Source organism: Dermacentor silvarum, chromosome 11, assembly GCF_013339745.2.
Source record: "Dermacentor silvarum isolate Dsil-2018 chromosome 11, BIME_Dsil_1.4, whole genome shotgun sequence".
Lineage (NCBI taxonomy): Eukaryota > Metazoa > Arthropoda > Arachnida > Ixodida > Ixodidae > Dermacentor > Dermacentor silvarum.
Window position 1 is genome coordinate 52345613 of NC_051164.1, and position 22887 is coordinate 52368499.

Genomic DNA, 22887 nt, shown 5'->3' on the forward strand with positions numbered 1-22887 from the left:
CTAATAAACAGGGGCTCTATTTAGCTCTGCTTTCACTTGTTTTCTGCCGCCTGTTAGTAAAACTTAGGCGATGATTCCACGCACTTTCTCATTCACTGTACACGATGTAGGCTCCCCCAAAACTAAGCTGCATAAACTTTTGGGTGGGCAGCCTTCTTTCTGCGAAACTTGAGAAGGTAGACTCACGCAGTGAGTGACGGAATGAAAAGTGATAGGAATTCTGTTACGCGGTGGATAGACAATGGATAGAGAGCAGCAGCCAATGACCTTATAGGCCACGTCACCGATGCTGCCAGCTTCCTGCATTAGCTGCTAGAGTACATTGCATGTGTACTTTTAATCATGCAAGAGAGGGGTCTTTTTATGCTTGGGGCATACCGAATTTGACGTGAAGCAATGACAACAATACTAGTGCTTGGCCTTAAACAGTGCTGCAATGTGTGTGGGTGAATTTTGTGATTTTGCAGGCCAATGGCAAGGATGCCGAGCAACTCTATGGTGCACTCGAATGCCGTGTAGCATCGCTCAAGGCTGCGGAAGACAGTGGCAGCGGTGTGTCACCCATGCCAGCAGCTATGCAGGGACTGCCGCCATCTGCGGACAGCTCGTCGTCATTTCCGGAGTCTGTGGGAAGTCTGGAGGACGACGGAGCACCACAGTCGAAACGGCCCCGTCTGCAGGAGTCCGACGGAAGCCTCCCGGACAGCAGCCACGGAGAGGACTCGGTTGCAACGGCGGAATGTGAGAGCAGCGCGGAAGACAAGGGATAGGCGTTGTCTCCACGCCTGTGAAACACTCTTCGACGAGGCAGTGAGGGGCAGAAGAGCGTGGGTGAAGTGGTGAAGCCATTGCTAGTGTTTACTGAGTTTGGGCTCCCCAACGGTTAGTGGTGCGGAGATGTTTGATTGGCTTGAGTTGGACAATTCTTGCCTGCCCAAATTAGTCCTTGGGGAGGGTCGTGAGGCCAAAAGGGCTTCGGCAAGCTGTGAAGGCGGTGCTAGAATTCTGAGCTCAAAACTCTAGCAGAAGCAAACGTGTACCAGGCAAGGACCGAGACGGTGCACCTTACAGAAGACCTTCTTGTGATTTGTTTCTCATTAGGGTTCTCTTGTTTTATTTTATATCACCATTGAGATTCGCATGGTTGTAATGCTGAACAAGTCGTATTTTTCTTTTTCCTCCTAAAGGAGAAATTCTAGGAGGGGGGGGGGGCATTCTTTATTGATCATTCTCAGAGATGCTTTCACATCCGTGTCACGTGGCATCCAGCATAACATTTCACCGTAGCGACAGGGCACTTTGCTTGCATGATTGGCAAGTCAGTGTCCGCTGAAAGTGCTATCTATGAAATGGATTGATCTAGAGTCTGACCATTGCCTCGTCCACTTTGTTCCTCACATGATGAGGACAATGCTTTCTTTGTAGCATTTTTTATACTATGCAGCCTTTACTCGTTTCCCTCCTTTTTTTTTCTATACTGTCTTGTTATTTCGTCTCAGAATCTGCACCAGTTATATTACAACAATATGGTCTGTGTAACCACAGCACGGAAGTTAGAACAGATTTCAGTTCTAGCAGGACACACACGGATGCAACAGTACTGATAACCAAATGCGGTGGCGTGCAGGAGACCTGCGTGACTTGTGGTGTTTGGAAGTCCGCAGTTGGGGTTAGACCGCAATTTGGCTGCAATATTTTCTACATCAGCAACCCCTAACCAAATCACCGCTTCCATTGAACTCAACGTTATGCAAGTCTACATGTCATCTTGCTCCAAGCCTACGCTGTGTAAATTTGTAAGAAAAGCTAAGAATGTAACAGACGAGCAACAACATCCCAGAGCTAGATGAGCACGAGCTTGTTACGTAGTTTGAAACGCCCATTTGTCACTATTTCTTCCTTTTGCGCATTACACGATTGTTCGAAGAAGAATGGATTTCTGCTAACCAGCCCCTACAGCCACATCTCGAGCATGCGTGAGTCGACTGAACTACTTGTGCACGTCAATAATGGTTAGTGTAACTGGCCTCAGACGCCATTGTTCTGCTGTTTTGTGCAGCGTTTCCTGCGAAAAACCGTTGGGGCGCCCAAATCACGCCATGCAATCTCTCCCATCTCTTCCTGCTGTTTTGGTGTGCAGTTGCATGACTGTTGTGTAATTGCTTTGCCAATCTTTTTTTATGCAGTTTGTGTTGCGTTTTTTTTTTTTCCTTCCTGCTTTAATGTTCTGGGATTCTCAAATCCAAAAAGGGCATACAAGGGTCCCCTTCTTACCCACTGTGTGGGCGCGCTCCGACTGTCTCTTGGAGACAAGTGACATATGTTGTTCGTTTTTTTTTGTTCTCCTTGCAACTTTAAGCGGAGTAGAGCTTTCAGAAAGCTGAGCTTTGCCTGTGTTGTCCGTTTCTGTGCAACTTCACGATGAAATGTTCTTGCAACGCATCAACTACTTCTTTTCTCTAGTGTGCCACAAGTTTCCGAACTGTTATGCAACTATGTGCATTGCGCGCTATCGGCTTCGATTGGCTGTGCCCTGCCAGAATGTGATCTGCTGCGGTCAGCAGCTTGTTGGCTTCAAGAAGTCTTGCAGTGGTTCAGTAGCTGCCAGTTTGTTGCAGCTGAGGTTGTCACGAGTGCTGTTCTAGGGCCGAGCTTGGCCGTGCCATTGCGTTCGGCTTGAATGTGGCCAAGGATCGACCGCCCTGTAAATGGTAATGCGTCGCTGCTTCGTTGGCAAAAGTGTACTATAATGCTTGATTTCTCTGCCGAGTTTGACATCGCCTGCGTGTGGTTTTGGCCGAGAGTTTGCAGTGGCTTCTTTTGGCTGTGGATTGGCTGGAAATCAGGCAAGGCAGTCATTGGGAATGAATTTCATTGACATAGCGTTGGTCATTTAAGCATTGTGTACATAAACAATCGGAAAAGCAGCCCTTGTTCAGCAAATGCTCCTCCCAGCTAGTATTAAGGATTACCCGCCAACTCTGATCTGCTTTTGTGTTTTCATTCGCGGCATTTTCCGTCTCATGGCAAAGCAACTTAAAAGACAGGCTTCTTGCAAATTTAGTCCGAAGTCCTATTTGTGAAAGAAGTGGTTCCTCTTGCCTTCAAGCCTACGTTGCAGCGCAGTTTATTGTTCGCTTGATTTGTTGTTGTGCGAGCATTTCGTGTTTTCTTTTTTTTTTTTTTTGAGTGAGCTGACACCACCTTTCTCATGGGTGTTAAATGTGTTTTGCTGCATGCCATGCAGGGTCAAACCCACAGTCAGTTTATTCAGGTTTTGTTAAAATATTCTTTTTATTTGGACCGTTGATGCGTCATGTAACTAAATGCATTGCCGTAAAGCTGCCCGTTTTTCATGCAGCCCAGTGGCATCTGTATAGTGAACTTTTCTGTAGTATGAACACATTGTTTGAAAATAAAGCAGACGTGACAATGTAACTCAACAAACCTTGTTCTGAACAATACATTTTGCTGTCCTAAAGCAAGAATGCCTTGTGTGGTGACCTTCATATGAAATGACTAACGACTTCCATCCCAAGCAAAAATTATGCCCAGCAAGGGACCTTTTGCTCGGTAGATTAGGAACAGTGTACTTGGTTCCCGGTTGCTCTTATTCGACAGGCAGTTGTTCAGGTGCTTTGCCAACTGCTCTGTGCAAATTTTTTTCCTGATATGCCTGTTCGGCTTTTGTTGTTCATTGCGACTTAAGCATTTATCATCTTTCTTGCAATGCGCGAGTGCTGCAGCTGCACGTTGCTGTTGCAGCTGTTGTCTTTTCGGAAGATCGTGCGCGGAGTGCAGCCTGAAACGGCAGAAGAAAACAAACTTACCACGACATGATCACATGTTGGGCCAACTTTTGTTGGCTTCACTTTAGTTACGTAGTACTCCCTTCTAGTGCTTTCACTTCTCCGTGGTTATAAGCTCGGCAATGAGTTGAATAACTCTGTTCTTGTCTGTGCAGATTTCCCGGGCTGCTCAGAACAATGCACAGTAGCAAGAAATGGGTTTTGGCACGGTGGTTGTGAGGTCTTGAGATAACTATTAAAAGCTTGGTTCTGGCTGTTATTAGAGCTGTATGTGCCATGGAAAAAGAAAACGCTCGTCATTGGACCAGTGTTTGGAATAGTGGCACTTTCGCATCGACTGACTGAACACTATACGAAGGCTACACGGATTCATCTCACTACTAGCATTTGCAACCAAGAAACAGTGTGTCACTTAGTATACGAAAGAAAATTGAGTGTCAAATGTATTGTGTTTTTATGTCGCAAAATATGGCATCTACATAAAAAACAAATAATGGAGTTTTACGTGCCAAAACCACGATCTGATTATGAGGCAACCCGTAGTAGTGGACTCCGGAATAATATGGACCACCTGGGGTTCTTTAACGTGCACCTAAATCTAAGTACCCGGGTATTTTCGAATTTCACCCCATCGAAATGCGGCCGTGGTGGCCGGGAATTATTCCGCGATCTCCTGCTTCGCAGTGCAACACCATAACATGGAAGCCATCAGAGACCTGAACCTATTTACCTCCGAAGGATTGGAGAGCGACGCATTCCTGTGATCAGTGGCCACTGCTCACTGCTTGTACTCGTGACTAAACCTTAGTATGCCTCATGCTGGAAGCATTAAGGGGCTCAAGTAATGTGCAGTATTACGTACCTTCACGTGCAGAAGTTGTTGTAATATATGCTTTAGTTACACTGTCGAAAAGGTTTCTGATACGAAAACTGTACTGTGAAGCACACGGAGTGAGACCTAAACTGCAGTACTTAATAGCTTCCACACATTGCCTGTCTGGCAGCGGATGCCAGACCTTCAAAATCTCCAGGGAGTATATGGTGCTGCAGCTTGAAAAAAAAATGAAAAAGAACCTTTTAGAAAGAGCCATGAGCCTCCTTACTGCTGTACTCGCTTGCTGTGCACAGTACTGCTGGCTGTTCAATTGTGTGCCACAGGAGCCATATCTGTGACGTCATGTATAGTTGAGAAAGTGCAGGCAATTGAATGGACCTGGATCTAAAGAGTCGCATCATGAAGTGAGTTTTCAAAAGTTTCCTAGTGCAGGGTCTTGCTATTTGCCTACTCGCAACAAGATATCAATGTAACTAACCAGGGTTTGCGAGTAGCTTCTGGCATATGCAACTGGTCATTTTAGAGCGCTGTGGCAATGGTCAAAGTTGATATAAGGTGGCTTCAAAGCTGTATTACCGAAGCCAAATGATCTATCAGAGATAATTAGACTTAGCCTGCATGTGCTAGCAGTAAAGCTTTGTTGCTCTTTTATAGAAGCTTTGGAGCGTTGCCAGAGCTCTGTGAAACGACCAGTAGAATACGTGATTAGTCGCTCCATAGAGAAGAGCATGCAGGCTCTTATTAGGATTTGTAACCGTTTTTGTGTGTACGTCGGTGTCGTACATTCCAGAGGCTGTCGTCGTCACGTGATCAAGGCACCGCTGCGCAAACCTAGGGGGCTATTCTGTAAGAGTCCACCTTGTGGACTCTTACAGAATACCCCCCCTGGTGACTATCTCTTTCAGAGAACCTAAGGGGATTAAAGTGTCTAGACGGCAATAGCGTAAACAAAAAAATTGACCACATATCTGCCTGCTTGGCTGCAAATGACGTCGAAAGATGATACTGTTCTGCCGCCCCTGATACCTAACACCCTCTCATCTCTACCCTCCCACTCTTCCCTCCCATCTCACTCCTCCCATGATGAATGCAATGGAGGTTTTGCTGTATTCAATTCGTTTCCCGCGTTCGCCCTGCTCTCGCGCCATCTGTTGGGACCTTTTATTACTGTTGGCTTAAAGCCAGCTACAGAGCTGCGGCTTCAGTCGGCTTGTTTTTAAAGCGTAACATCTCTTCGACACAGTTTCTAACGCGTTGATTTTTCATTTGCTAACGTAAAAATCAGTCTACTGTGTATTCTTAATTAAATGAACGCTGCGTATCACGGTTATGTACATATATTTTGCCTCAAATAGGCCTTAGGTTTCCTTTGCGCTGTATAATGTTGACGTGTATGACCCCGTGCCACCAGTGCTAGTAGCTTGGTTGGTTTTGGCCGGCGGTGAATCGGGCGACAGACAAGTTTTTCGCGTTTAGGTAGCTGAAGAAAGGCTATCGTCTTTAAAATCAAACGATGGTTACGAGCGTGTAACGCGAATGTTTAGCAGTGGTGCGGGCTATCCGCCTTCGCTCCCGATCTCGGCGACTAACGCCCGCGCCGTCACCGACTCGCAAAGATGCGCGGAGAGCGATACTATCCGGTGGTCTTGCAGGAAACGGCCGAAGCTCTGCGTCACGTGACCAAACTCGTCTCTCATTGGTGGAAGCGCACGCAGCATCGGGTGCTTGCCCATACCCATGTCCGCCGGTGAGGTAGGTGCTCCAATGTAGGCCTCCATCGTTTCGGCAACAAGAGTGTCCTGCGACTTTTCCCATTCGTTTAAACTGCTGGGCATTTCGCGGTGGTAAGAAGCGGTGAGGCTGCTCTCCACGAAGAGCACCGGACCGTATTTCGAACTCTTGAATGCAAGAAGTCCGGTTAAAGCGCAATTATCCACGCACAATCGGCAAGCATTTTTCACGCGTTGCCAAGGTCTGCGCTTCGGACGGCGATGGAAGCACATTCCAAGAAAAGCTAACTGTTAAACACTTTTGGGATTACTGGGCTGGTATAACAGAGTTTTAGATTAGGTGGACGCAAGCGTTGGGGCTCCCCTAGAACTAGCGAATACAGTACTGCGCATGCCCAGAGCGGTCCGCGCATGCGCAGTACCGTTCTGCGCATGCGCCCCTTTTCGAAGGCCATGTGCCGATCATCAAGCTACTCGCCGCGAGATCGAACTATAGGGGCAGCACCGTCGCCGCGTTGGATAGGCGGTCGACGACGTGCATTGGAATGTACGTAGTACCATAGCCTTCTTGATAAACTCCTGGATAAAGTTTATCGAGGAGGCTATGGTAGTACGCGTCAGGCACTTCGCTGTGAACTATCTGGCCCGATTTTCTGGTAATGAAACGCGCTGACTGCAGTGAGCTGATCTTATATTGCCCTCCAATGCCCCATTTTCGCTCGAAATGCGCGCAACGTTTCCATTTACTTGAAAGAAGTGCAAACTATCAATTCAATGGGGGACTGGCACTCACCCACACAGTCTCTGTTTCGGCACTTTCTCGGGGCTTTTTGTGTATGTTTCGCTTGTGCTCCGCCGACTCTGTTAATATTGTTGCGCCAGTTATTAATACCGCATTCTCTGCGAATCTTGAACTGGTCTTAAAAAAAGTCTGTATTCCTGTACAACGAAGGACAAGTAGCAAGCTAATGCGCACTCTACACCACCAATTGATGCGCTCTTTACAGCTCCATTTATTTTTCTTTTCTTGTATTGCAGTGAAATGCAAACAGTGCGAATAACGAGTTCAATTAGGCAAGCTAGGCCACTGTAATAGTACGTTATTAGGATCATCAGGTTGTTTCACACAGGATTACTTTTATTGCCCTTGCGCGGTGTTACGCGCACGACAGCGATGCGAAAAAGTTGTGATTACTTGAGGAGCTAAAATCATTAGGTAGTTTTATTTCAGTTAATTGTCGCCACTCTTGCATCAAGCTAACCGCACCACAATGAGAAGTAAAAAAATTATAATAGCCGCCTTTCAACTCCGTGCTATGACGTCATCCGTCTAGAGTGTGCCGGGTCACACATGTTTTTCGTATAATGTCATACTTCAGCTTTCCTATTGTAGCGGCTAATCAGAGTACAAAAGCGCACGACTTAATTGTGAGGCAAAATTCGCCGTAATGGCATCAGAACCACCACATATTAAAATAACATCTTATTTCGCGTAACCACAAGAGAGAGTCATGCGATTTTCGCAATTACCATAATGCAGTTACCGTAATATAAAGTGCATGACGCGATATGATAGGAGTGTCACGTTGTGTCACAGTGTCTGCTTTTATAACGCACCACAGCGTGCTGGCTGCGGGGCCTGTCACAGCGGACTGTCACAGTCCGCTGAGCAAGCAACCATCCATCAACCTTCCATCAACCGTGTGCAGGCTGTCGTGAACCTTTTCTACGAATTGCTTGTAGTAAAAGGAAGAATATAGTACGGCGATGGCTAGCCGATTCGTCCGTCTCACGCCTGTACGCCGAAAACTATCATCACCAGCAATGGCTCGAGCGTCGTCGTCGTCTTCCACAGCTGGCTCGTTGGCGCCCCTCGGCGCAGCCGCGCAAACGCGCTCGTGCCACTGCTCCCGCGTTCGTTGTCGTCTTCATCCACAGCTGGCTCCGTTGCCGCTCATCATCCCAGCGTAGAATTTCACTTCGCTTCTGTTGTCGTAAAGGGGAGGCCACGTTTACTGGGTTATGAGCCATTGCTTAAGGGGGTATGAACGATTCAATGTCTGATGTAACGGACAGATAGTAATTTTAAAGAAATTTCATGGAAGTCCATCCAGAATGAACGCGCTCGGGTAAGGCCTCGTCGTCGACAAAGTTCAGCGCGCAGAGCTGCACTTTGTTTAGTCAATCGGGAACCACCTAGACAATGGTCAATCTTCAGTGACTCCAAGGCAGCCCTACAATCTGTACTATCAGCTCTGCGTCGCGGGCCATACGAACAGCTCGTATTCGATATTAGATGCCTACTCCATACATCACATGAGAAAGGACACCACGTGACGTTTCAGTGGCTGCTAAGTCACTGCGGCGTCATAGGGAACGAAAACGCCGATAATGCCGCTCGGGCAGCTCTTGAAGACACACAGGGAGAGGCCATACTACTTTCACGGTCCGACGCAGCCAGCAGAATTCGAGTGCTTGCACAGGAGATCACGCTCTCTCTATGGTGCACACCAAGCAGCCAGACCAACCGGAGCAATCATCAATACCACCTGCCCTCTTTGATGCATCTCTGTATGCCAACTGGACTCCGCCGAAGAGAGGCCACTCTGCTTTATTGCTTATGGCTAGGGGTGGCTTTCACGAAATCTTATTAATTTCTCATTGGAATGGCCGAGACCGCTCTTTGCAATACCTGTCTGCGAGGAGACGCTAGAACATATTCTATGCGACTGTCCTGAATATAATGTTCAGAGACGGTCCCTGGCGTCCGTTCTAGCGCACCTTGACAATAGACCAATGTGCCATTGACGATAGTTTTTGTACCTTTTGTGTCTTGGACGCGTTTTGCTCAAGGACTTCGAAGGTCGACTGAATGATAAGACATATGTAAGGCTTTCGCCTTAATAATGCGACGCCTATTTGTGCGGACACAAATTTCCGCAAAACCGGTGATTGTGTCGTGGACGGGGCCATACAAGACAAAAAAAAAAAAATCGCCTTTGATCCCCTCGTAAACTTAGATTAAGGTGCCCCGCCCCCATTAAGGTGTGCCACATAATCAGATCGTGGTTCTGGCACGTAAAACCCTAGATTTTACTTTTGTTTTCATCCCCTTGCGGCTTGTACAGCGGGAGTAAGGCTTATCTAGAGTGGTCAATCGTCCAGTTTGATCGCCATCTTGGGCAAAGAAAAAAAGGCGGGCTAACACCACAGTAAGATTGGCTTAGTCATCCCTCTTAATTCGCTTAGTCACCCCCTTAATTCGCGTAGTCTACTTCGCTAAGTCATCCTCTTAATTTGCTTGCTCATTCTCTTAATTGGCATGGCCGCATACTCGGTCCATGCGTTAAAGAACAAACCGGTCTATAGCCCAGCAGCTACCGCTAAGTATATAACCTATAGCTTTCCGGACGCTCGCGCAGTCCGGAGATGGCTGCTCGACCACGCCAGATAAGTGGGATTCACACTGTAAGGTGTGCTAGCTGGTACCATCAACCAAAAACCAACGAGCGTCCAACGAACGAGGTAGTCGCGCAATGTATCTGCAGACAATTTGAACGCTTGTAAAAGGAATAACAGCATAACTTATTCCATAGCGGCACGATACCTACGCTGTTACCAGATCATTGCGTGCGTTTCTTAACTACTGATTGCTTCTAAACCGCAGCCAACAGAACTACTACATGGAGAATGTTGCAATATGGGCACATTCGTGAAACAAAGTATTATACGTACTTAACCGATCTCCGAGGCAGATTGTAGGCTCAAACATGCGCCGCATGCATTGCAAACTCACCGGCTACAATTCGTATAGCATAACTAATTGAAAAAGGTTAGTGTATGTTTGTTAATCAGTTGGCAGTCTTGCGGGGCGCACAAAACAAAGCGACGCTTCGCATTTATAGCTGCGCCGTTCGTTTGTGCGCAGGCGCAAACTGGACGGCTGCCAGGCGTTTTGCGGAACCCGAGCTCTGATTCAGCATTCTTCGTTTCCTCGTTTCCACTCTGACGTTCTTTCTTTCTTTTATTTCTTTTTAATCAGTACAAACGGAGGACCTTGCTATCGGCTGGCGCTATCCGCGTACGCCTTCGGCTCCGGAAACGTTTCAAGGAGCCGACGGGCCCGTGAAACAGTGCATAGAAAGCACGCGGTAAATTTGCCGTATTATGGTGACCCACACTTCACCAGTGGCGATGCCTTGCTTGATCTGTTTGAGAGACAGCGCGTTCTGAGCGAAGTTCGGACGTACTACAGCACATATAATGTGGTGCGTTTTCAGTGGCGGATGCGAACGACCTAGTTAACTGCTGTTTAGGCGAAGCTGCGCTGAGAACGAATGCAACGGAAGCATCCTGAGGCTTTCAGGACCGTATAGGGATGAAACCGCCGCCGCCGCTGCTGGATTTTGGTAAGTAGAAGTAGTTGCACTCTGGGGTCATCTGACCCGTCGCGTAGTATTTCTTAGAATGGCTGCTTAATTTAGGAGAATGTATTTGCAATAGGAGTTGCAAATACGCGTAGCTTATCGCGTCGGGCATGCTGCTGCGGTGGCGACGGCGTATATTGCAGAGCGCACAGAAGATTCCAGAACGTTGGTGTTGCTGGAACAGCTCCAAAAAGGTTGAACTGGCGACCTCGCGCTCAGCAGCGCAGCGTCATATCCACTGCGCTACTGTGGCGGTTCAGTGATGGCAAAGTTGCAAATTGGCACCCATACAATGCGGTTGGACGCAAGACAGATAATTAAGTAGCAATCGCTAGCAGAGGCTTTCGTCCTGAAATATATAGGGTGTCTTGGATATCATGCTCCGAGTTGAAAGAAGAATAAATAAAAAAAAAAAACTTGGAACAAAGTAGACGTTGTTTAGAGTTGATCGTTGAGCTAGTTATTTCTGCATGATTGAGGTATTTTTCTGTGTATTATACAGGGACAAGAAAGTGGACGCACACAGCGCTGAACTAACAACTGACGTTTATTTTCCTGAGCACCGCTATATATAAATGCATATTGATGTAAATGCACGCTGTCATTGTCAAAGACGGAGATCGCATCCTTATTCCGAAGTAAGTGACACTTGCTTACAGTTGTCTGCGGCTGATCACTTTTCTTGCCTCCCCTGTTAGTTTTTAAGCTTCTCCCAGGTCGTGTGCATTTAAAACGGTGCTCAATAAAATAAACATCAGCTGTTAAGCGCTGTGTGGGTCCAATTTCTTGACCCTGCATAATACGCTGAAAAATACCTGAACCAACTAGCACAAGGATCAGCCTTGGTGAACTTTATAGCTCGAACATCGGGCTCCTTTCGATGTGGTCAAGCAGAACCCTGCCGCCTCGTGTCCCTATATAACTGCCGTAGCGTCCTGCCGTGCAAGAACTATTGCTTTGTGCATCCGTCGTAAACTTCTTCCTCCGGAAATCGTCGCGCTTTTCTCTGGTGCGATGCCTTCCAGGAGCCACGGTTCACGGATCCGCAAAATTCTGTGGTCCGAATGGGAGCGGCAGGGGCACGTCTTTTCAGGGAGTGTCTGCTCATTCGACTTCACTTGAACGCCGACATGTTAGGGGCCACCCATCAGTGGACCCGGTACATCAACTTGGTGAACCGCACGACGGAATCCCTGTGGCAACACATGCGGCCTCACCTAAGGGCCTTGCTTCCCAAGAAAGAGGCAGAAGGCAAGAGTCACAGACCCCGTGAACGAGGCGCAGACGCCGGACTAAGTTCCAAAGCCGACTTATCAGCTTCAGAAAATAATCCCGCGAAAGCAAGGACAATTAGTAATGGGCCCTCTGGTGCGCCAGCGAACGCCGGTTGTTGTCCAAAGACCGAGTCGGAGCCCAGAGTTGTCAAGACACAACAAAATATATTCTTCACACACGGCAGTTACACACACACGTGCACACTTAGGCTAGACATGTCACAATACAATTCAGATGGTTATTCACGAAACACAGGAATATAATTAACGACAAGCACCAAGCGTCCAACGCGTAAAGTACAAAATGAATAGGAACACTAAGTGTACAATCGTATTAATCCGTGCTGGTCTTGAGTCGGACGATCTCGGCGTAGCTCGGGGCAAATCGCGAAGGAACTTCTTCCGGAAATGGCAGACGCTCGGTGAACTCGTCGACTAGCGTGCCGGGGAATCCCCTTCTTCCGCAGAAGGTCAGTCTCCACGTTACATCTCTTCACCGGAGCGGTCTCCACCTCTGTTGAAACTGTCGCGGTGCGGGCGTGCTTCTTTCGCTGGCTTGCGTGACACGCGGCGCGCGCTTTGATTAAGCGCTTTTTTTGTGACAGCAAGGGACCGGTTCAAGATATCGGCGATCTTTTACAACTCCCGGAAAGTGTCACCCGCGTCTTGAACGTGGAACCCAAGGTCTCCATTGAACTGTGATTGACGAACCCTGACCTCCTCTCACTCGTGAGACAGGTCTCGAAGTATGCCCCGGGCTCTGCGAAAGGCAGGTGTGGTGCCTGCGGTGTAGACGTTCTTACGTGCCGCAAACCTATAGCTACTAATAAGTGCAGTGTAAAAGGTAGTCTTAAACTCAGACTATCTTAAAGACAACTCTGTGTCTTTACTGTTGGCCGACAAAGAGGGGCTTTTGTTTCCTTGCTAATGGAAGCGTTTGTGTCAAAAGTGTCTGATGCGATGAGCTCACTTTTCTTGGGGAAAGATGACCGTTCTCTAGCAAAAATAAAAGAAAGGATGCACGCTAACTTTGCTAACAGCTAAAGCTGGACAAACTGGCTCAGTCTGCTGACAAAGCCGAGAAGCTTTCCTTGGTGGCTTTCTTCAGCATCAAAACGCACAAGGTTGGCCATCCGCTGCGGATGATAGTCTCCGAGAATGGTACATGGCAAAAAATTGTTGCCCAGTTCCTACAAAACAAACTTGCCATTTTAAACATTGACGACCGTTTCATGGTAAAAAAACTTGGCAAAAGTAATTGACTTCTTAAAAGCTAACGAGAAGTACCCTTGCCAGCTCGATTGTTGTTAAGGATTTAGAATTAATTGTATTGACTGACATGGTGCCGTTGCCAAGGTAGCGAAGCTTCCATAGAAGCCCCCATGTCAAGAAAATGGCGGCTCGTTGCAACCGTCGCCATCTACGTATAGGGGGGACTACTAACAGCCAGCAAAAATAAAAGGTGACGTCACAACCAGAAATTGCAGTGACGTCAACATCGTCTGCTGCTTGGCGCCAGTGTTTCAATTTCTTTAGCGACCGGCGTTTCGGCCGCCACGCCCGCAGCTATTTTTCTTTTGAGGCTGAGGCGAGCTTGCAACTCTCCTCAGCTGAAGCGCCAACGTGTCATTAAACTATAGGAGTGTCATATGCCTTAATGTGAACATAATTAGGTTGTTATTGACGGCAATTGCTCCAGTAGGTTACTTAGAAAGGTGAGTGACTAGGATGGAAATAAACGACAGTGTCACAGAGGTTTCAAAAGCAAGTTCACTTTTAATCGTCTAGAATAATGCAACCAATTTAATTGACCAAAGAAAACACGTTTCAATGGGTGAAAAGTACTGTGACCAACACACAATCGTAATGTATAGCAACATACGCGAAACTTTTTACAGAATCATCCGCATTCCGTGCGACACCATGGCCGCGATTTTGTAGCGATGCCTTATGACTTATTTTAGAATAGTCTTATCATCCACCGCTCACGGCCGGCTGATCCCGTTGATAACGCGAGCGGACCGTCGCTCTGACCACTGACAAAGCGCGATTAGCGCGAAAAGCCATTATTACTTTAAAGTCATCGCTACAAAATACCGGCCCATGTATTCACATCCAACAGTTATCAGACAAAACAGCATTGCCCCACATTATCATTAAAAAAATTATTCGACTTATCAATTTTGCTGCCTGTCGGACAATCTGAGCCTGTGTCACGGAGAGGGAACAAGCGTAGCGCATTTATCGTCACGACGAGAAAGCGCGCGTCGGATGCCGCAGCGTGAACTTTCACGATAACAAAAAGCCTGCACTCGCACCTTTCGCCAATGAATGCTGTGCGCTAGGTTACGCAAAATTGGAAGCGAAGCACTCGCCACACTGAACAAACACGCAACACAAAGAAAAATAAAGAAACCTCGGATGGGGGGAAATCGCCGCGTTCAAGTGAGGAACGACGTTGTTGTTGTTGTTGCCTATCTCGTATGTGGCTTCTACCCACTACGGGGGTGGTTTGGCAAAAAAATTTATCGATTATTCTAATATGATCGAAGCATGCATTTCCGAATATGTAATTCCACACGACATAATAGCTGGTTTGCACAGTCTTGCCAAGTCCTGCGCCAAAATCACTGGGTCACCGAGAACGAACTAATAAATTCTAAAAAAGAAAAAAAAATATTTGTTGTTTTAGTGCAGCAAAAAAATATTTGAGACGGAGCATTTACTCGTATGACAGTACTCTGATTAAAAATTTTCGTACATTTTGTTGCACATAGATTTTCTAATTTCAGTGTTTGTCCCCCTCACCTAGTCGCGCTCCAATGTTGCGCCACTTAAAGTCCATTGAAAAAAAAAAAAAGCAGGGGCTTTAGCACCACCAAGAAGGTTTAAAACCTCCTTGATCACCCCTAACTGATATCTCTAGCGATAGATTTTGGCACGTTTTTCGTTCCAAGCTTCGCGACCTCTATAGATGGACCTTGTCGTTTTCCAAAATGCGTCCGGGATGACAGCCAGCGGGTTCCAAGAAGTGTTAAACACGTACCTGAAATCAACATTTCCTTCACTATGTGACGCCACTTACCTTCAAAAAAAGGGTGTTTGTGTCGGATCGTGTATTGCTCCATTATTAAGCGATCTGTTTTTGGCGCAACATAAGCGAGTTCTTCAAGTCTGGTGTGAAGATTAAAAAATTGGCAAAATATTTCGGTATGTCGACGATTGTTTGGTTATTTTAGGCTGTTCCAGAGGTACAATTTTCGAAGCTTCTAGCTGGCCAGAGTAAAGTGAAGTCGAAGCTAAATTCGATTGAAGAAAAACAAAACCAACTTGCTCTAGACGTTACAGACTTGAAGGGTCGTATTCTATCACTAGAAACTAAGATCGACAAAGTTTATGACGTACGCAATACCAACAACGGAATGATCGTGCCGCATTGACAGTTCTCACCGATTGACGATATCGAGAACAGACAATGAAGTAACAATTTGGTCTTCCGCGGCATAGAAGATTCTACTGCAAATGAGACAGCAGCCAAATCTGAAGAACTTGTTTTGGAATTATGCAGACGCATGCTTGGTATCACTGTTCACAGGCCTGAGTATTGAACATGCGCACGTATAGGGGCATATAAGGCAGGCAAACCGCGTCCAGTCGTAGCAAAATTCTGTTCGTTCAAGTCCCATCAATCGGTGCAGGCACCAGGTTGTGATGACAGGTTCTTTTGTCTAATATGTTCTGACGGTTCTCTGAGGCGAAGCCTCCCAGAACCCAATCGAGGACAAAGCCGTTTGTTGAAAAACACAAACTTTTAATAAAACTGAAACGAAAATTAACCCATAAAAACAAACACTTAAAACGACTATCACGGAACAAAACGTTCGGGCAGCAAGTTCGGGCAGGAAGCCTCTGCTCGACGCAGAGCAGCGGAGACGAGACGACGAGACAAGCGGTGTTGGTCTCACCAAAAGGTCGCTGTATCGGACCGTCGTACAGGCTGCCAGAGCGTGGCAGCTCTGGCTTGGAGGGAGAAGACAGGCGGTTTGGCAACACAGGCCGACGGCGGTGGCGTTCTGGCCGGGCAGCTGGTCGTGGCACTCGGGCCCGTAGCCCGACAGCTCATGTTCTGCCCACGGGCGTAGACGCTTACCGGCATCGGGCAGCAGCAGTTGACTATCGGGCAGAGTGACGATGCCCAGCAAGGCAGGCGGCTTGGCAGCACGGGCCGACGGCGGTGGCGTTCTGGCCGGGCAGCTGCTCGTGGCACTCGGGCCCGTAGCCCGACAGCTCATGTTCTGCCCACGGGCGCATACGCTCACCGGCCTCGGGCAGCAGCAGTTGACTATCGGGCAGAGTGGCGATGCCCAGCAAGGCAGGCGGCTTGGCAGCACGGGCCGACGGCGGCGGCGCTCTGGCCAGGCAGCTGGTCGTGGAGCTCGGGCCTGTAGCCCGACAGCTCTCGTTCTGCCCACGGGCGTAGACGCTCACCGGCCTCGGGCAGCAGTTCCCAAACGGATGGAGTGGCGATGCCCAGTAATGGGTTTCCAGGAGGCCCCGACCGGGTGAAGTCCTGGTGGCTCGGGTCCGGAACCCGACGGCCGTCTTCAACCCCCGAACCGGTGGCCGACCTTCTCCTGATGCCGCTTCTGGAACTCCTCCCCCCTACTGCCAGCGCGGCTCGCTTTTTCTGTCGCTCTGGCCGATTTGTCATTCGCTCATTGGCTGCTTGAAGCTCCGTGGTCTTTTGCGATTGGAGGCCTTTTTCTGTGTTTTGTTTCTTGCGCCGCGTGTTCACGCGCCGGACGGTCGTCGGCGTCGTCGTTTTCCATCAGCATGGAATTCGCCTCGGCGCGCGCACTACTCGTCTGCTCTTTGTCTCCAACCACCGCACCTTGTCGCAAACCACAAATATCACCGTCGCGCACGACACATCACACAGGTACAACGTGTCTGGAGATTTTTCACGCTCAGTTAGGGACAAAAGAAAGAAGCTATGAGACCATGCGAGGCTGAACAAGCAGGAAGGTGAGAGGGCTGTCTTGAAGTATGATACGCTTTATCTGCGGGGAAAGCGCTTTCAACTCGATAATGCAACGGGAGATGTAGCACAGCTGTGACCTTCGCAGTTGCGTAAAACAGCAGCCGCTCAGAGTTTTGTTGATAAATTGCCGCAGCACAAAGAATAAGATTGCCAACTTTCAATGCCTTCTATGTACTCTTCAGCCTACGATTGTTCTGGGCACGGAGCCATGGCTAGATTCTTCTATTTTTGATTAAGAAAATTTCCCGGCAGGCTACCACTGTTTTCGACGCGATCGAAATTCTCACGGAGGAGGAGTCTTTGTTCTTGTGAAGAATAGCACACCCTGTGTCCACTTGGCATGCCCACTTCTTGATGTTGAGACGTTTTTTTTTTTTTTTTTGTAAAATGCGGCTGGCGAACGGCGCGGGGTCGGTGATTGGCTCCTACTATCAGCCGCTAAACGCGTCGTATATGAGCAGTTCATTAGGCTTTTTGAGTTTCTTGAGAGTATAAAAAATGACCGTCTCTTGATCGGAGGTGATTTTAACCTTCCTGAAGTTGACTGGTCATGTGAGATTCCCAGAAATACCGTTAGTGGTTGTTTATACTCCGCCTTTTTTGACATAATGGACACTCATGCATTTCATCAGTATGTTCTTAGTGCGTCGCGAGATGATGGTACGGGCCATGTCTTGGACTTGCTGTTGTGTAATGAGCCTGGTGTTGCATCAGATGCGCATGCTTTACCTGGTTCGAGCGACCATAATATTTTTGTTGCTGATGCTAGTGTAAAAAATGCACCCGTGACGAAGAAATCGCCAAGAAAAGTGTTCTTGTATTGTAAGCCTGATTACGGTTCCATAAGTCTGTTGTTGGAATCCCATTTCCCAACGTGTGACACATTAGCGGATGATCTGAGCGCTGAACAATTGTGGGAAAACTTTAAAGAAACGCTTTTCTATCTCCGTGATAAGTTCGTGCCGACGCGCATGCTTTCATCTAGACGAGATAAAGATAAGCCGCGGTTTCATCACCAACTGCGCATCTTGCTACGCAGGGTGCGGCGGGTGTACTTAAAGTATAAAAAACACAGGTCCCCGGAAAACTGAGCTAAAAAGGCTGAAGTCTGATTTGCAGAACTTAACTAAATCAACCAAGCAATCCTATTTTTCTGGGCTTGGGGAGCGCTTGTTAGAAGATCCAAAGGAATTTTGGAAGTATATCTGGCGAAATGGTAAGGACGAAAATTCTGTCCCCCCTCTAGAATAATTGGACACAGTCATGGATGATGACAAGCGCAAAGTTGAATTCTTGAGTAGTTACTTCTCTTCCGTATTTAGTCAACGCCAATTTCGTACTCTAGCTTTGGATTTTTCGTTGGGGAATGAATAAATGCCCGAGGTTAAGTTTGGTTTGGCAGGTTTGCGGGCGCTATTAGCAAATATTTCCCATAAAAAGGCAAATGGGTCAGATGATATAGCAGGAGCAATCATTAGTAACTGCTCTGAATCGTTGTCTCTATTTTTGGCGCCTTTTCCAGAAGTGTTTTGATATGGGTGCCGTACCTGCCGACTGGAAATTAGCCAATGTTGTGCCTGTATATAAGAGTGGACCTGAAAATTGTGTTGAGAACTACAGACCAGTGTCTTTGACTAGTATTACATGTAAAGTAATGGAGCAGCTATATGCAGTTGTATTATGTCATATCTTGTTAAACATTACCTATCAAATATAAACCAACATGGCTTTCGGCAAGGTTTTTCTTGTTCCACACAACTTTTGGACTTCACACACGACTTGGATCTAGCAATTGACAAAAGGCATTGATTGCATCTTTGTAGATTTCCGAAAAGCGTTTGACGTTGGGGCTTATGATCTACTTATAAGCAAATTACACGCCTACAAATTGAACAAAAAGGTAATTGCATGGATATCTGAATACCTTTCAAATAGAGAACAGTCTGTGGTTCTCAACGGCATCTCCTGTGATTTGCTGCGGTGACCTCTGGAGTGCCCCAGGGCTCAGTTTTGGGGCCTCTCTTATTTTTGTTATATATAAACGGTATGTTCGCCGATGATTGTGTGGTGTATAGGGTTATTGATAGCGATTTTGATTTTTCTTCTCTTCAGAGTGACTTAGAGCTTCATCTTGGTGTGCCAAATGGGAAATTTCACTTAACGTTTCTAAATGTTTAAACATTACCTTTACAAGGAAACATTCATATAAGTCATATGAATACAAACTAAATAGCATTACTCTACGAAGGGTTAGGGAATGCAAATACTTAGGTGTTTTGTTTACCTCAGATTTAAGATGGAACAGGCATGTGCAGGAGATAAGAAGAAAGGCTTGGAACGTAAGTTGGAACGTGGGAGCGTAAGTTGGGCTTCTTATGTCGAAATTTTGGCCAATTACCTAGTAAACTGAAAGAACGGCTATATATTACTCACACACATACGGTACTTGAGTACGCGTGTGTTTGTTGGGAGCCTTATACAGGTGAGTTAGTTGATTTTCTTGAGAAAATTCCAGAATAGGGCAGTCCGATTTGTATTGGGAAATTTGTATCAATGAGAGCAAGCGTAAACTTCAGTAGCAGGATTTAAAGGACAGAAAAAAAAAAACCTTAGACTTAAATTGTTCGTAATATATATTATTCTAAAACAGGCATTGACAGAGAAAAGTATATTAGGCCACCATCGTATATTTCATGCTGAAGGAAGGGACCATAACTTGAAACTTTACGAACTTCCTTTTAAAGGTTATGCCTTGCGATACTCATTTTTTGTCGAACCACCAGGGAATGGAACGCTCTTCCGTCAAATATTGTAGGTATTGAATCCAATGATGAATTTTACCGCGCTTTTCGTCTTTGAATGGTAAAACAATTTTTGTCGCGATTTGTATACCCCCATGCTTTAATGCCTACAAAGGCGATGCAGCTAGCTAATAAATAAATAAATAAATAAATAAATAAATAAATAAATAAATAAATAAATAAATAAATAAATAAATAAATAAATAAATAAATAAATATAACTGTATACATAGGAAACCCGCGGGATGACCACTTGAGATTTTTACATATCAGATTGCAGTTCTTGCCTTCAGCCTTCACATGTTTGTTGGTCTTAAGCTGCGGAAGGAAAGAAGGCTCTTTTGCCATACCATTCGGCTAATTCTAAGCTAGTAAAAAGAAGCGTAGCTGGCTTGTGCTTTAAGAACGCCCCCACAAAGTTCTGTTTTTATAGCATTCAGACCAGTTTCAGTAGCCAAACTGAACGCTTGGCATCTGCGGGCTATCGCCACGATGTCCTAAGATCTGTCGCGTAAAGAAAAAAAAAGAAAGAAAACTCAAGTCAATCGAGAAGGCCGGCAGTGCTAATGCAAACGCCCGGGGCACTGCACGAACGCAAAACACAAGAGTTGCGGTCCTTCCTTATTTTGGCATCAGATCAGCCACAACTTTAAGCGCATTGGCGAACGAGTTGGAGTGAAAGTTGCGTTTTCGGCACCTGCTAAAGTTTCCAAAATGTACCGTCAGGTCAGTGCCAGTCCTGGTCCTGGAGAAATGTGCACCACTAAGCGTAAAGACAAGCTCGTGCCGTGTGTTGATAGGGTTGTCTACTGTATTCCGTTATCATGCAGCAGTGAGCATGTCTGGCAAACCGGGCGGTGCCTGAACCGTCCGTCTTCGTGAACACATATATAGTGTTGAAAGGGTTTTCTGTGGGCGCACGCCACTGAAAGCATCAGTGGGGGAACTTTGGGATGTATTGTCGCAATTGTGGCTGCCGGCCTCGGTTTGATAAAGCGCGTGTAATCGCAAAAGGAAAAGATAGACACGGGAGAAATTATCGAAGCGCAAGAGAACTTGAAGAGATGGCGACAAGTGCGTAAACGTGACATCGTTGTCATTCTCAAAGAAGGAGAGCAAATTCTTATGCCGAAAAAGTTACACGCGCGTAGGGTTATCTGCGGCTGATCACTCTTCTTACTTCCCGTTTCTGTTCTTATGATTTTTCCTTGTCATGTACATTTGTAGGCTTCTCTCAGAAAAATTAACTTCCACTTGCTCTGCAAGGTCCACCATGCGTGGTGGCGGACCGACGCGTACGTCACCGAAATCTGCAGCGGGTCTCTCATCGCAATGCGCCAGTTTGCCTCGGTGTCTCACGAAAGCTTCGCGTATACACGTATTCCCACAGCGCGAACTTATGAACTTCGTGAATCATTTTGAACTGCTGCATTTACGACCAATGTTGTGTTGGGAATAATCAATATGCAAAATGTCAAAGCCGTCCGAAGCCAGAAGGACGGTGTTAAACTAATTCCCGTACCGGGCATCATTGCCTCGCTGGCTCAACCACAATAGACGCCGCTCCAGCGGACGTTAAAGCCAGAGGTCCTTCTAAGTAATCTTAATGCGAAAAGTGTTCTCGCCATTATCGGACGAGGCTTCTTTCCGGCTATCTAGCTATCTACCTATCTCACCAAAAATGCGCCTTATCCCAAAGGTAGTGCAGTTCAAAATGTGGGCCGTTCAAGTGGGTGTATGCCTCCCTTCAGTGAAGCTCTGATTCCTACTTATGTTACTGTGTATGTGTAGGTCACTGCGTGGACTTCGCGGTCGCACCGTCAGGTGGCGCAGCGTGTCCTGAGGGGAAAGCGCGAGAGAGGATCCCGTCGCCAGTACAGGCCTCTGCGTGACGAGTTTCAGCTATTCGCATACTTGAATAGTCGACACTCGCAGAGCGAGAAAGCCGGCGTCTGTCGTCTGTAGCAGTGAAACAGCACCTAATTTCCCATTGGCTGCGACGCCACGCCACGAGCGTGCCTCGACGGAGCATAGCGGGCGAAAGGGAAATACGCTGACGCGCCTGGTGCTACGTGAGGAGGGAGGGCATTACCGCGACGCCACGTCACTCTAGCTCTCGGAAGCCGGCGCGCGGTCCGTATATATCTCTCTCACCCGCAGTGAGCTTAGCGGCTGCGCGCGCCTGCCGGCCTTGGTAGCCACTGCTGCTTCCATTCGGTCTCTCGTCGCGCAGGACGTCAGTGGGATGCGGCATTGGCAGCGCTGAAGTCCATAGATATTTTTTGCTTTTTTGTGGAGAAAATCTAGGGACTTTCGGCACCGCAGGCCGCTGCTGCTGCTTGCTGACTCGGGCAGCACGTACCGCTATGGTACATTAATCGCGGCACATAACTCGTAGGACCGCTCTACGGCGTTCAATTGGACATGCTTTAGTATTCCCAACTCATAAGAATTGCTTATACTACGTTCCGTACAAAGCAGTCAATGCTGTGGAAGCTACGCGAGAAGTTCGGTCAAGAAACGTTATCACTCCGCGCCTTCCGTCCATGCTTCGCTGCCCACCAACATCGTTCGCTCGCGCTAGCATGCACGTGAAGCTCCTCGCGACGGGTTGCAAATAAAAAAAACCCCGAAAAGAACGACAAAAATAAAAATGATCTAAAACAACGCATTAACAGCCGTATACCACAGTGTGTTTGTTTCGAAGGTTTAAAACTTGTTTCAGTCAATACTGAGCCTATATAAACAACAGTTGAGCACAATTGTGGTAAAAAATATCACTCGCCATTCCACTGCTGGGAAGGTGGGTTAACAGCGAAGTTTAGAACACGACATAGAGGTGACACAAAATTTAGATCAAAGGTATGAGCGAATTTTATTTCTCTTGAGCGGCGACGGCGGTCATCCCGAAGAAAGACACACGCACACACACAATTTTACTTTGATCGGCGGTCTTGATCGGCGGCATAC

General features: G+C 47.1%; 1 protein-coding gene and 1 long non-coding RNA gene across 3 annotated transcripts in view; both read left to right on the forward strand.

The window, feature by feature from the left end:
• The window catches only part of LOC119433412 (ran-binding protein 3-like), a 150768-nt gene extending 147321 nt beyond the window's left edge, over positions 1 to 3447 (forward strand). For both annotated transcript variants that reach the window (XM_049659417.1, XM_037700615.2), the window contains exon 12: positions 468 to 3447. In XM_049659417.1, coding sequence (XP_049515374.1) covers positions 468 to 770 — 303 coding nt within the window. In that variant the 3' untranslated portion in view covers positions 771 to 3447. The remainder of the gene's footprint in view (positions 1 to 467) is intronic.
• Positions 3448 to 10214: 6767 nt separating this feature from the next.
• The window catches only part of LOC125941364 (uncharacterized), a 120670-nt gene continuing 107997 nt past the window's right edge, over positions 10215 to 22887 (forward strand). Inside the window, exon 1 of the long non-coding RNA XR_007464202.1 lies at positions 10215 to 10783. This is a non-coding gene — a long non-coding RNA (uncharacterized LOC125941364). The remainder of the gene's footprint in view (positions 10784 to 22887) is intronic.